The sequence below is a fragment of the Lampetra planeri genome, chromosome 4, assembly GCF_965212315.1.
Source record: "Lampetra planeri chromosome 4, kcLamPlan1.2.h2, whole genome shotgun sequence".
In the NCBI taxonomy this organism is placed as follows: domain Eukaryota; kingdom Metazoa; phylum Chordata; class Hyperoartia; order Petromyzontiformes; family Petromyzontidae; genus Lampetra; species Lampetra planeri.
This window is the reverse complement of record NC_136110.1, coordinates 32,322,248-32,336,163: the sequence shown is the minus strand read 5'-3', so window position 1 is coordinate 32,336,163 and position 13,916 is coordinate 32,322,248. Positions and strand designations below refer to the sequence as shown.

Here is a 13,916-nt window from a genome sequence, read left to right as displayed (position 1 = left end):
TCGGTGAGTGAGAGAGAAGCGTTGCAGCAGTGACAGAAAACCTCGCCCGACAGCTAAACCATGAGAGGCAAATAAATCCTCGCCACAGACAACAGAACGGCCAGAGCACCGCTCTGCGGGAGGGAGCCCCATTTGTGGCCTGGGCTGCTGTTGCATCCTAAAGACAAACCTGGAGCTCGATATGCATGGCCACTCACTCCACTCACTCCACTCACTCCACTCACTACTCTCCACCGACTCCGCTCCACTCCGAGCCATCAAATTAGGTTTCTACATGGGGCGGAGCTCGTGAATCAAACGAGAGTGAAATCCAGTGGCCCCAGGGGGTCGTCTGGTGCCACTCAAGATGTAATGAACACGCATCTGGACTTGTCCAGGCGTGCGGAACTTTCTCCCATCGATGGTGACACACTTGCGCAAAAGTAGCCTGTTCCTCTCTTTCCCCAGCTTAGGAGGCCAGCAGACATCTCTAGATATCCGAACACTTGACTCAATGTCCTTTTCTACAGCACAGCCAGTAACACCGCTCTGTGTACCTGGAAGGAGCACAAAGCCCTCCTGTAGATAACTCACTGCACCAGCTGCTTACACGAGCTCGCCCGTCAAGACTACACTGCACTGACGTCATCTTCCCGTGCTGTCGACGTTCAAAAGTGGGCAAGCTAAGCGTGTATGGAAGCACGTGCACTCATCCGTGTTTGTGTACAGTTACACACACAATCAGAGTGTCACGATCCCTTGAGACAATGTGCGCCCCAGAGCGCTGCGGTCATGACCTCATGCGGTGGCTGCGGTCGTGACCTCGTGCGATGGCTGCGACTGTGATCCCCCAAAGTAGCTGTGGCCGTGACCCCCCAAGGTGGCTGTGGCCGTGACCCCGCACGGTGGCTGCTCACCGATAGCGAAGAGCTCGACGCCAGCGTCCTTGAGGCTGCTCGCGGGCCCCTTCACACCGTCCTGGGACTTGCCGTCCGTCACCAGGATCCCGATCTTGGGGATGCCGGGCCGTGCTCCCGCCTTCACCGTGAAGCTGTTTTGGAGGATGTAGGAGAGCGCCAGGCCTGCCCCACAATCACCACCACCGCCGCATCACCCCCCAACCCGCCACAGAAACACGAGACTACATTCAGTAACGGATTCGGCAAAGGACCAAATGGAGCAGGGCCCTCAATACAAATCAGGAATAGGAACGCGTGAGCACGTGCCTGTGCGTGTCTCTGTATGTAGCGTGGGCAGCGGCAGTGGAGCAGTTGGCGCATTGTGCTACAAACTCGGCCACCCGAGTTCGATGCCCGCTCACTACAAACACCGGTCTCCGAAGGTGCTTTCTAAAAGAGCTATATGGGAGATATTTGTGTTTGTGTGAATGAGAGCGTGTGGAAGTGCGCCGCTGTGACTCCCACCGGTGAGGGTGTTGCCCCCTTTGTAGGGCAGGCCCCTGATGGCCTGCACCACGGCCCCCTTGGTGGGGTACGAGTTGAGGTTCCACTCAGTGCGTGGGTCCCCGCTGTACTGCACCAGGCCTGTGGGAGAGAAAGTGCCATTACAATTATGGCTCGTACACCGTAACCACAACCAACAACCGTTTTTCGAATCAATTGCCAGTTATTACACCACAGTTGATTTTAACAGCTACAGATACACGTCACTCAACGGATTATCGGTTTATTTTCTGGACTCATCGGTTAACAAAAAGTCTCAACCATCTTCCCACGTGTGCTGCTGGATGGGAGGTGTGGGAGACAGGGCGTGGCGAGCCCATCAACATCATTAGCCATGCCACGCTCTGCGTGGCTCGCAAGGGGTTTCCCGCCTTCTAGAGGCAGGATGTGGGGTGGGGGTAAAATTGGTAAAAAATGTCGATGAATCAACAGCAATAATATTGCGATGTGGATTGAGGATTAAAAAAAAAAATTGAGCAATTTCTGCGCCGGTAGATGGATTCGAATAGATCGAACACGAATCGGCTGCTGTTCTTCTCGCGCAGGTGACGACGGCGACTCATCCTCCAGAGGCGAGGAAGCACCATAGCCCACAGAAGTTTTACTCTATGGCCGTAGTGGCGGTGGTGGCGGCAGTGGTGGCGGCGGTGCCGGAGGAGGATCGCACCGACGCGCGTGCGGCCGGCGCCCACGTCGAAGGCGTGCACGAGCGCCTCGAGGAACTGGCGCACGAGGCGGAAATTGTGGCGCCCGATGCTCCACGAGCCGTCCAGCAGCAGCACGATGTCAGCATGTGGCGCCGAGCACGCAAAGCGCCCGCCTGCGCCAGCGCAGAGCGCACACGAGTACACACACAAAGACAGATGCAGCATGAACACACGCACCAGACGTGCACACGAGTACACACACGCAAGCGCACGCGATCACACACTAAGACAGATGCATGCATGTACACACGCACCAGACGTGCACACGAGTACACACACAAAGACAGGCAGGCTCACACGCAGGCATGCACACGAGCGGTCTGTGAAGTCTGCCCAAATGATTCTGCACCGCCGTTGTTTTTGCGCCGTCTTCTATTTGCTTCATTACTGCACTTTTATGTTTTCGCTTTTGACATTTTGGTGACCCAATTCGCTCTTGCAAATTAGACCCCGAACCTGATCTCCTGAGCTTTCACCTGGTCACACAAAATAAGTACAGAACTACAAATTGTGAAACCTAAAATCGGCCAAATTGTAATGCATTTCAAGATGTTGTGTTAAGCTGCCCGTGCGATGTTCTGTGCACCTCACGGTCGGTTTATACAATATTCAAATGTCTGGATGACTGGTACTGCGATTGATGAACTGGGTGCAGATTGTAAGTGAAGCAACCTCAATGCAGCAGACTCATCATGGATGCATTGTGCCGAGTAGAGACATTGTGCCGAGTAGAGACATTGTACCGCATTCCCAACTGCACAAACGTGAAGCAACTTGTATTTTGAGCTGGAGACAGGTATCCCTATCGTGCATGAGAATGCGCTAGGGAAACTATGGGCTCGTGAATGGGCCCATGAATTAATTCAATTTCATGAGAAAAGGGGCACTCTGAATGCAATGCATGCAGACATGACAGGCAATATGAGGCATGCAATTCACAGATTTGATTTGACAAAGAGTTGTATACAAACACAACAACAAACAAATATTTGACCATTTAAAATAAGCGCAAAAGGGTAGAATGTCATGCGATTGATGTTGATGGCATCGTGTGATGGTCTTGTTTGTATAGAGCAATGGTGCAAAGTTGCGTGTGCAATGTGTGATGATGTGAGTGTGCGATGTTGTGCCTGTGTGGGGTGCGGCGGTGTTGTGTGTGTGTATGCGGTACCCGACGAACGTGCAATGCTGTGTGTGCGGTGGGCCTGTGGTCACCGCATGAGCGAGCTGCTGCTGTTACTGCTGCTGCTGTTACTGCCATTCCGCTCCGCGCTGATGACAGCGGTGGCCATGCATGGGGGAGCGGGGTGGTGGCGGTGGTGGCGGTGGTGGCGGGGCTGAGTGGAGGTACTCACTGGTCAGGCGGTGGCCATGCGGTTAGAACGAGTGCCACCGTGGTGTGCGCATAACCAAGGCGACGGCACCGATCGGCCGTGCGCGAGGAAACAACGGAAAATTGGGGTTTAAAAAAGAAAATACACGTCCGCTGACACACGCGACAGAAATAAAATCACACGCGCGTCATCACGTTTATTGTTCCCCAGACACTCGGCATAAATGTACATTTGGCGCAAGCGTGCGGTCATTTCTCACGTGAGGGTCAGACGTCCACTGGGGCGCAACGTGGGGTCACTTGCTCGGTTTTTAATTGTTGCTGACGCTCTCACCCGTGGCACGCATGCACTCATGCACACACCGACGCATGCACGCACGTTTATTCTAGTCGCGACACGTTATGCGCACGCGTGTAACGATCACAGCGTGTGAACTTCAGTTAGGGTACAAAGACACGCAGCCCGGCAGACCGCTGGGTAATGTGCGGTTAGTGGAGCACCTATCAAGGCCAAACAAAGACACAGACGGACACACACGCGTTACATTAATGCAACACATGCAGTACATGCTGTTACTCAAGAGCAATCCCTGTTCAAAGCGTCAAACGCGATCTGTTAAAGTGCGCAGAGGACAAAACGACTCGGCTGAAAGGCAGCGTTTTGCTCGCACCGCCATTGCCCGATTTAAATTGCTCCGGGCTTCATCACAGAATTTGACAGACTCAGCGCTGCATGCCCAATCCCTGGGGGCGTGAGTCAAGCTGGCATCACTGGACACACCGCTGGATCACACTGGCCTAAAAAAAGGTCAGAGATGTCTTTCGATGAGAAAATACACGTCATATAAACTGCTCAACACGAGCCATTAATGCTTTGATATTTGCGCCTATCTGTGTGCCGTTTATCTTTTGGCGCCATTTGGTCTCAGACTGGTGAGACAAGACCATAAGGAGTCTGTCCCTGGTGTAAGCCTTTCAATTTCAAGGACAATGCAAACATTATCAAAGAACGTTTGTATGTTTTACCACAAGTACGTGTGGTTAATGCAGACTTGGATCGTGAAGCTGGCTGTGAGAACCTCCTGTGGGTTAGACACGATGCCTCACTCAAGGCAAGAGTGCAGCTGTTCAATACATTATGCAGCCTATTCAAACGATTCCCCTGACAATGCTGCATCTTCCTGCGATAAATTCCCATGGTCCAGCCCGAGGTGCAGGCCACGGTCCAGGCCCTGGGTTTACCTGAGGGCTCCGGCTCCATAGTCGGTGGCTCCGGCTCCATGTCGCCAGTCGAGGCCTTCCCCTCGAGGCCCAGGCTCTCCCCATCGGCAAAGATGGCGTGCACGCTCAGCACGTACGCCGTGTCAGGCCTGCACCGTAGTGCCGGAAAAACACTCGGTGAGAAACACTCACGCCAAAACTGACACCGTCGGCTCCATGCGACGATGGACAGCCGCTGACCCCCTCCAAACCCCCCTGCTCCACCTATGACCCCCTCTCCCCTCTTACCGGAGGTCATCAATAACGGCCGTAGAGTCGTGCGGCCCGACGATCACCTCACGAGGCAAGGCCGCGTCCTCGTCTTCGGCAGCGTAGGCCACGCGGTACGCCACCACGGGCCCTGGCGCCGGGCGCCACGACGCGCGCAGGCTGCTCGCCCATGCGTCCGTCACGCGGAGGTCGCGCGGGGGTCGGAACTTGACCGCTTGAAGATGGGGAGGGGGGGGAGGGCGGAGACGTCATCAAACCACCTCGACAATGACGACGACGACGATTTCGATGGTGGCGGTGGTGGACGCAACGGAGGCGCGGTCACGTACTAGGCACGGTGGAGAAGCGGCCCTTGATGGGCTGGCCCTCCCCGGAGCGGTACACGGGGTACACCAGCACGTCATAGTTGGTGTTCTGCCGCAGGCGACGCAGCGGGATGGCCGTGGCATCACCGGGCACCTTGAGCACCACCGCCTTGCCGGGCCCGCTGGCGGCACGGAACGATAAACGGTACTGCGTGACGGCGCCGCGGGCGGCGCTCCAGAGCACTCGCGCGCTCGCCGGGGTGATGTGCGAGAAGCGGAGCGCGCGTGCCTCTGCCGAATCTGTGGAGGGAGAGACGCCCGTCGCGGAGACGGAGCGACGAGATCAGATCGCGTACGAGAGCTCAGGAATATTGCTCCGCGGGACCGCGAGTGGTGACGGTGGCGGCCTAGGGAGGGCTTCATCCAGCAATGGATTGACGGTAGTAATTTTATTGAGCCCAGAGTAGAGTCTATACCACCTGACCAGGATTTGAACTCGCGAACTTCCGATTGAGGCGCCCACTCTTCCGCCCGAGACATCTGGCGGGTCCCGCACAACGTCATCATCAGTTGGCTGTCATTTTGGCGCAGAGCCCAAATTCTCCTTTAGGCAATTTCGCTTCAAAGTACTTGGCCTGAATTCCCCAAGTGAGAATTCAGGCCAAGCAGCAATACACCAATCAGATATGTTATAGGCTTTAGGAATGTTTTCTATCACTTTTGATATAACACTCACGGTATTCATTTAACTTAATCAGAAATGCCATCTTGGCCAAATGAGCATTTAAAACCCTACAGATTCAGCAGTGGGAATTCCACATTACTATGACAGGGACGTGTCTATGCAGGACACGTTGTGACAGTAACGGACAATGCCCATTGGTTGATACTAACGACGAAGTGACGACCAACAGGACATCTACCACGGAGATGGAGCAATAGAATGACTCGTATGCAGGAGCGAGACGGAGTGGTGCGTTACAACATTGAGAGATGATGATGGCCTGGGGAGCTCTTCACCCGACAGTCTGTGGGAGCTACATGGGGAACCTTTGCCTTTGTACGAATGTGAATGCAAAAACTGCGTTAGGATAACGTTGTGGGTCTGACATGCAGGCTCAAAGGCTTGGCAACGCTGAGTTAGGGCTCCCAGCATGGGACCCGACACTCAGCACCCCACCCGTTGCGCTTTCTCATTGCATTACAAACGACGTCACAATTGGTTCCCTGCTACGACATCCAGCCCCGCCGTGTGGCATCATCCCCTACGCTGCGGCTCTCGCAGCTAACGAAGGCCTCCTCCAGCACAGGAGTCTCCTCCCCGACGTTTACCACTGTCGTCTTGATTTCGCTACTGCGCAAACTATTTTTAAAGTAAGAAATCTTCACGCGGCCGCATTGCCAGGACATACTGCCGTCACCCCGCCGAAGAGAAAATATCAAACTCGAGGACACGATCGCTCACCCGCATGTCGTCCATCGCGAGCGACGCGGGATGAGGCGCATTCCGACTGGCGGAACAGAAAACGCTCCAGGGACAATCGCACCGGACGTGGTGGAATGCGCCGCTCGATAGCGAGCCAGAGAGTGAGAGCCAGAGAGTGAGTGAGAGAGCCGGAGAATGAGAGAGAGAGCGGGAAAGTGAACGTGATACTTTTTAACTCTAGTAGCAACACAAATCCATAACTTTACCGCAATCACGAATACTATACGTGTGCATTTATTTTACAAAATATAGAAAACTTACAAGAGGGAGGGTAGGAGAGGGTTTGAGAGAGTGGAGAGAGTGAGAGACAGTGGGAGATAGTAGAAGGGAGAGAGAACCTGGGTAGGTGGTCTGGATGTCACAGTGGTTCTGTGATTTACGCCGCTGGTCAGCAAATCTTCACAGCCATCTCAAAGTCAACAAGCGCTAAATGGTGCACTTCGCGAAACTCAAGTACGGCTTGGATTTCACTTTTTGCACAGGCAGGGAACGCGTGTGAAACAAAACGTGGTTTACTCGCTGCCAAAAGAATGTCCACGCTCTGGGATATTTTTTTGTTGGTGCCGTTTGGAGCGTGGCTGCACCAGCGTGCGGGACCCCCTTAGCCCCGCTGCCCCCGCCACGTCACCGCCTCCCCATCTGTGAACTTCGCTCTCCAGTACGGTCGCCAAATGGTAAACCGGTAACCATTTGCAGAATCGATAACTGGTGCTAAAAGTCAGGCACCAGCTGTGCCAAAGTCCAAATTGAGACCACAAACATTGCTGTTAGATTGGTGCTGAACATCGTGGTGCTGATCAGTGCACCACGGGAGCTCCCTACACTTCTCGGATAGAAAACTTAACCAGTATTAACCGTTTTTTTTATTTCTCTCTCACGCGGTTACTAATGTAGTGTCTTCAAAAATTACTCACACCGACACGTTGTAACATGTCACCTGCTTACACTTTATTCACATAATCTTGCACCAGTTGTAGGTACTCCTAGAGCTATTTATACGGTAACTTCTCCCCACTCTTATCTACCTTTCACCTCGCTTATCCTGCACTCAACGTCTCTGCACGCAGCGTCTCCCCACGCAGCGTCTCCGCACGCAGCAACTCTACACTGCCACCGCTGCCCTCACCTACGCTCCCTCAGACCCGCTCACCCATCTGGTCCGGGCGGGGGGGTCAGGTACCACCCGCCCGGCGACGGCGTGAGGGTTGAGGTCCTGTTGACGGCTGGAGCGGCAGCGGCGAAATGTCTTCACACTTGGTCCCGGGCAACAACTCCCTGCTCCGCTCACGCACACGCCCTTATATTCAGCTGCTAATTATCCGAGACCTCTCACGCGTTTCTTTAAGCTCTCACCAGGCTGGCGCCTGTTGGCCCATCAATCAACCCTCATCTCCCGTCTCCTTGGCAACACCTCCGGTCTCAGCGTGCACAACCGGTCGACCCCGTGTGCACCTGCTTCGCCCCTTAACAACTGGCGGTTTGTCCGTGTAAACCTCACGCGCACCTGTTTGCCCTGAGTTGCCCTCGGTTCATTGTGCGCACCGCGTATTTCACTACTCAACACTAGTAATGCGAAAAACGAAACGATTTTATGAGCTCGACTTTTATCTGACGAATCGTGGCACGGTGCCGGCACCCACCTTCGGTCGTGAAGTTGACGGAGGCGGGAGGGCCCCGCTCGTCATCGGCGTACACGGGCGTGACGACGGCCTGGTATGCCGTGCCGGGCGTGAGGCTGTCGAGCGCGCCGGATGTCGCCCGCGCCACCGCGTCACGAGCGCCGTGCTCGTCCCCGGCGACCGAGCGGAACTCGATGCTGTACGCCTCGACGCGGCCCGGCGCCGGTGCCCACGACACCGTGGCGGAGTCTGCCGCCACGTCCGAGGCCTCCAGGAGTGACACCGGCCCCATCTCTGCAAGTGTAACGCCACAGCCGTGGGGTTAAATCCAAGACGTCCTGGCTGCGACTCGCAAGCGATCTGACCAACCCTGTGTGGCCTTGAAACACACCAAGTCTGACCCCTAATTTCGGCTGAAGAAGCCCACGAATAAAATTGTGTCACACAGGTAGTGCTGCCACGGGGTGTACCCGTTCCTAATGTGTTGAAGATGAGATGTGATGATGTGAGTCACTTATCACGTGTAAAGCTCTCCGATAAGATGCCCTGGTGTAAAGGAGGGCGTTTATACCAAAAGAAGCAACTACCACAACAACCACAACGGCGACTCATCGTTTTTGTTGTTGTTATCAATAAAGAGTGACAAAAAAATCCCGGAGTCCTGGATAGAGAGGAGAAAATCAAGGCCACCAGGTCAAGGACAGCGGGCTCCTATACAATGGATACGTGGCCAGAATAGATGGCAGTGACGGATCAAAGGACGGGGGGGGGGGGCTAGACCCCAAGGGTAGGAAGTCGAGTATGAGGCCAGAACATTTTAAACTGAGTAGATGACAGCTGACGAAAGCGGGACGAGTGTCACCACGTCAGCAGAGCGAGACTTGATCAGAATCAGAATCTTTATTCAGACTGGAAGAATCTGATGAGATACAAAGTTCTTATTCACAGATGTCCAGGGCCCACACCTGGCAGCGTGGTGCCCTCCACGGAGGCCCTCTCGCCCTCTCCCGACGCGTACTCCGCCATCACGGAGATGGCGTACGTCGTTTCCGGCCTCAAGCCTCGTATCCAAGCCCCTGTGGCATCGGGCCGCAGGATGGCCTGCTGCTCGCCCAGCCCGGGCCCCGCGCCCACGTCCCAGAGCCCGCTGCCGGCCTCCTCCCCCCCCGCGGTCTCCGTCTCCGCCGTCGATGCCGAGTACCGCAGGTTATAGCGGGCTACTGGGCCCGGCGCAGGGCTCCAGGTGAGGCGCAGGCTGCCCCATGTGGCCTCCAGCACGCGCAGCTCCGTCACGCCGCCCGTCTCTGTGTGCGAGGAGGGGCAGAGAGAACGGGGATTTGCTGCATGTTGGCCACTGCCTGTCTCTCCCCTCTCATCTCACGATGACGATTTATGATCATTAAGGTGACAACGATGATTGGTGACGATGTCGATAATTAGTAATGATGACGACGACGATGATTGGTGATGACGACGATGACGGTAATGATGATGACGACGACGATTGGTGATGATGATGACGACGATGATGATGGCACTAACTGGTGATGACCATTATGATTGGTAATGACAATGATTGATGATAACGACAATTAGTGATGGCGACGGTGATGACGCCGCGGCCGCCCTCACCGCCCAGCGTCTCCACGTCAGCGACGAGTGGGTCGCTGAGCCCGGTCGCGTACTCGGCGATCACCGTGACGCGGTAGCGCGTGCCGGGCGCCAGGCCCTCGAGCCGCGCGCCGACGAGCTCGCCGCTCACCGCACGCTCCCCACCCGTGCCCTCCGCCGCCCCCGCGCCTCCCTCCAGCGGCGCGTAGCGCACGCGGTAGGAGAGCACGCGGCCCGGCGAGGGGAGCCAGCGCACGAGCACGCTGTCCGACAAGCGCTCCTCCACCTCCAGGCCGCTCGGGGAGCCCCGCTCTGCACACGGAGACGCCCCATGTAGCCGCTTTGCAATCTTGCAATTATAAATCTTTCTTTTGTATGCAATGCATTCTATTCGCGGTATGTTCTTTGTGCTGGTCGGACCGTGTCAATACACGACCTTGCCACCAAGAACTTCACCAGGTTTTGTTCGTGTTTTTGCTGTAACCAGGTTATAAATGAGTGCTTATTGCCCAAAGGGTTTTACCTGTGCCGCAATAAAACCTAAAACCTAACCCTTTAGCAGCGAGCACCTTTGAAGGCCGGCACAGCGCACGAGGGGGTGGGTTAGATCACGTAAATATATAAATCTGTCGTTAAACCCGCCACCACCCGACACAACCAATTAGTAAGGTTAGTTAGGTTTGTCACGTTACTAGTACAGCACACCGCTGTGTTGGAGAGTAAACCCACAACATTTGCAATTCGAGTACTTTCCAACACACCAGTGTGCTGTACTAGTAACGAATTGGCATTATTTTTAACGTGACAAACCTTACTAATTGGCTGGATAATATTGGTCGCGAAAGCCTACGTGTTAAACTAAGGGGGTGGGTGGCCAGCACCACGCCCAGCCGAGCTTGTCTCCCTAGTGGCGATGTTTTACACACCGCACCAGGCACTCATTTAAGGCTGAGTCAACCTATGGGAGGCCCAGGACAGGCTCAAATATTTGCCACTGTTGTTGGTCATGAGCGCATTCTTAGCACAGCGTGCTGACCACTCCCCACAAGTTTATGTGTCCCCGGTGCACGAGCGCCCGGCCACCTCTGCTGCACCCGCCCAGCCAATCGGCCGGAGCCTCGTGTGGGCGGCATAGGGAGTGGTGGTGCCGCAGTGGAGGCAGTGGCCGTACCATCGAGCGTGGTCTCCTCAACGGCCCCTGACACGACCTCGCCCCCGTCGTACACGGCGACGACGTGCACGCGGTAGCGCGTCTCAGGCTGCAGGTCGCTCAGCGCCAGCATCGTCACTGCCGCATCCACCTCGGCCTCCTGCAGGCTCGGCCGCTCCCGGTCTGCGTGATTGAGGCAGAGGTCGCCATCATGATCATCATCACAATCGTCACTATCATCACAATTATCATTATCACCACAATTACCACCGCTATTGTCGCCACCATCATCACCACCACCACCATCACCACAATCAGCCGGAGCAGGGGGGGGGGAGGAGGAGATAGGAAGAGACAATGAGCAAGTGGATAAGAAGGCGGAGGAAGGAGGGAGGTAGTCAGGAAGAGGGAGGAAAATGTTGATGGTGGGAGGGAAAAGGATGAGGAGGATGGGGCGATGACTCCCGTCCTCACCCTCATCATCCTCCTCGTCTTCGTCGCTGGCATCTCCGGGCACCAGGCTCCGGTACTCAATGCGGTAGTGCTGCACAGAGGAGCGCGCGGGCGACCAGGACACTCGCATGCTGCGTGATGACGCCTCCGTCAGCACCACGTCGCCTGGCGGGGTCAGTTCCCCTGAGGCAGCGGAAGGAGAGCCCCACAGCACAGGCAGAACATTCACCCACCAGTTTCGCCACCCTCTTCACCCACCAATCTGATACCCTCATCACCCGCCATTCTGCTGCCCTCATCGCCTGCCATTCCACTGCCCTTATCACCCACCAGTCTGCTACCCTCATCAGTCTGCTTCCCTTATTACCCGCCAGTCCGCTACGCTCATCACTTGCCAGTTCGCTACCCTCAGCACCCACCAGTCTGCTACCCTCATCACCCACCAGTCTGCTGCCCTCATCACCCGCGAGTCTGCTACCCTCATCACTTGCCAGTTTACTACCCTCATCACCTGCCAGTCCGCTATGCTCATCACTTGCCAGTTCGCTACCCTCAGCACCCCACACACCAGGGTAACCAGCTCTCTGGGTTGGACCCAGACAGGGTGGGAGTGGTGCGTGGGTGGCAAGGAATTGATTTGTTCGAGGTCTGGTAGCGGTGTTGAACTCTACCATATAATACTGCACTGCACAGTTTGTGATCATAGACCTGGTGGGAATGGCTATATACATTCAGGATTGGTCTATAGTGGTCTATAGTTATCTATGTGAGTCTGTGTCTCTATGCGAGTCTGTGTGTCTCTACATTAGTCTGTGTGTCTCTATGCGAGTGTGTGTGTCTCACCTCGTCCATGGTCCTCGGTGGTGCTCTCGGTGACGATGAGCGGCTCGCTGGAGCGCTGGCCCGACACGGCGTAGATGCTGACCTGGTACTCGGTGTCGGGCTGCAGGCGCGACAGCTGCACGTGCGTGGCGCCCCCGGGCGCTGTCGCCTCGCGCCGCGCGGTGCCCTCGTCGTCGCCCACAGGCTGGTAGAACACACGGTAGCTCGACACCTCGGGGCCCGGCGCGTCCCAGCCCAGGCGGATCGAGTCGCCCGTCCGTTCCAGTGTGCGCAGGTTCTGGGGAGGTAGGATTTCTGTGGGGGGCGGTGAGGTGGGTGGGGGGGGGGGGGGCAAAGGGTGGGGGGGGGGGGGCAGTGAGGGGAGAGAGGTAGAAACGAGACAATGGCGGTGATCTTAAGGGTTCGCAATCGGTTTCATTTGGGCAATCGTGATAAGCTTTAGGCGATTCCGCGGGATCGCTGGCGATTGCGGTCGATGGCAGACGACCTTGGCCGACGGTGGTCGGCCGCAAGCGACGTTTGGTGACCGGGGTCACTCACGGCTGGTCTCTTCCTCGATGCGCGCTTGCTGCGCCTCCACGCCGGCACACATCTGGCCGATGACGACGCCCTGAGACGACTCGAGCTGCTCGAACCCCCGCACGGAGAAGACGTGCGTGGAGAGCGGCGGTGACGCCACCAGACGCAGCTCGTTCTTGTTCGCTTGGGCCACGCCTGACGCAGAGAGGCGACGGGAAGGCGGTCAGCGGAACAAACTCATTTTAATGGCACGAAGATCGAGATCAAATGAGTTCGCACACAGCAGCAGTAGTCATTACCCACTCCCAGCAGACTAATGCCGGTAGCAGGTAAATGGGTGAGTGAGAGAGTGTATGAATTAATGAACCAGCGAGTCGTTGAGCGAGCGAGTGGTCGAGCGAGCAAGTCCTTGAGCGAGCGAGTGGTTGAGCGAGTGAGCAGTTGAGCGAGCGAGCGGTTCAGCGAGAAGGCGAGTGCTCGCACCGATGGCGAAAAGCTCGACGCCGGCGTCGCGCAGCTCCTGTGCGTGCTCGGCGACGTCGGCGCCGTCGTCGGCCGGGCCATCGGTGATGAGCACGGCGAGCTGCGGCACGCGTCGCCGCGCACCGCCGCCCTCCGCCGACGCCGCCGTGAGCACCGAGGCCAGGGTGAAGCGCAGCGCCTCGCCTGCGTGCCGTCGCAACAATGGCAACAACAACGTTACCAACAGCAGCAACAGCAACATTACCAACAAAAGCAACATTACAAACAACAGCAACAACATTTTAACACGTAGGCTTTCGCGACCAATATTATTGATAATAAAAGTAGAAATGCGTCGTAACCCTCCACCACCCGGCACAGCCAATTTGTAAGGGATTTGTCACGTAAACAAAACACCAAATAGTGACTACTTCAGCCCACCGGTGTGTTGGAGAGCAAATGTTTTCGATTAAAATGTTGTCGATTTACTAACAC

The 13,916-nt window shown here is 56.0% G+C and overlaps 1 protein-coding gene across 5 annotated transcripts in view; it reads right to left on the bottom strand.

Annotated features, from left to right (window-relative positions):
- The window catches only part of LOC144717975 (collagen alpha-1(XII) chain-like), a 92,421-nt gene that overhangs the window by 60,012 nt on the left and 18,493 nt on the right, over window positions 1-13,916 (bottom strand). For all 5 annotated transcript variants that reach the window (XM_078593830.1, XM_078593829.1, XM_078593831.1 and 2 more), the window contains 14 exons: window positions 13,443-13,625; window positions 12,981-13,154; window positions 12,441-12,734; window positions 11,619-11,780; window positions 11,166-11,327; window positions 10,016-10,306; window positions 9,349-9,687; window positions 8,405-8,677; window positions 5,303-5,578; window positions 4,992-5,187; window positions 4,725-4,852; window positions 2,110-2,262; window positions 1,404-1,523; window positions 897-1,061 (listed from right to left, as the gene is read on the bottom strand). In XM_078593830.1, coding sequence (XP_078449956.1) covers window positions 897-1,061; window positions 1,404-1,523; window positions 2,110-2,262; window positions 4,725-4,852; window positions 4,992-5,187; window positions 5,303-5,578; window positions 8,405-8,677; window positions 9,349-9,687; window positions 10,016-10,306; window positions 11,166-11,327; window positions 11,619-11,780; window positions 12,441-12,734; window positions 12,981-13,154; window positions 13,443-13,625 — 2,916 coding nt within the window. The remainder of the gene's footprint in view (window positions 1-896; window positions 1,062-1,403; window positions 1,524-2,109; window positions 2,263-4,724; window positions 4,853-4,991; window positions 5,188-5,302; window positions 5,579-8,404; window positions 8,678-9,348; window positions 9,688-10,015; window positions 10,307-11,165; window positions 11,328-11,618; window positions 11,781-12,440; window positions 12,735-12,980; window positions 13,155-13,442; window positions 13,626-13,916) is intronic.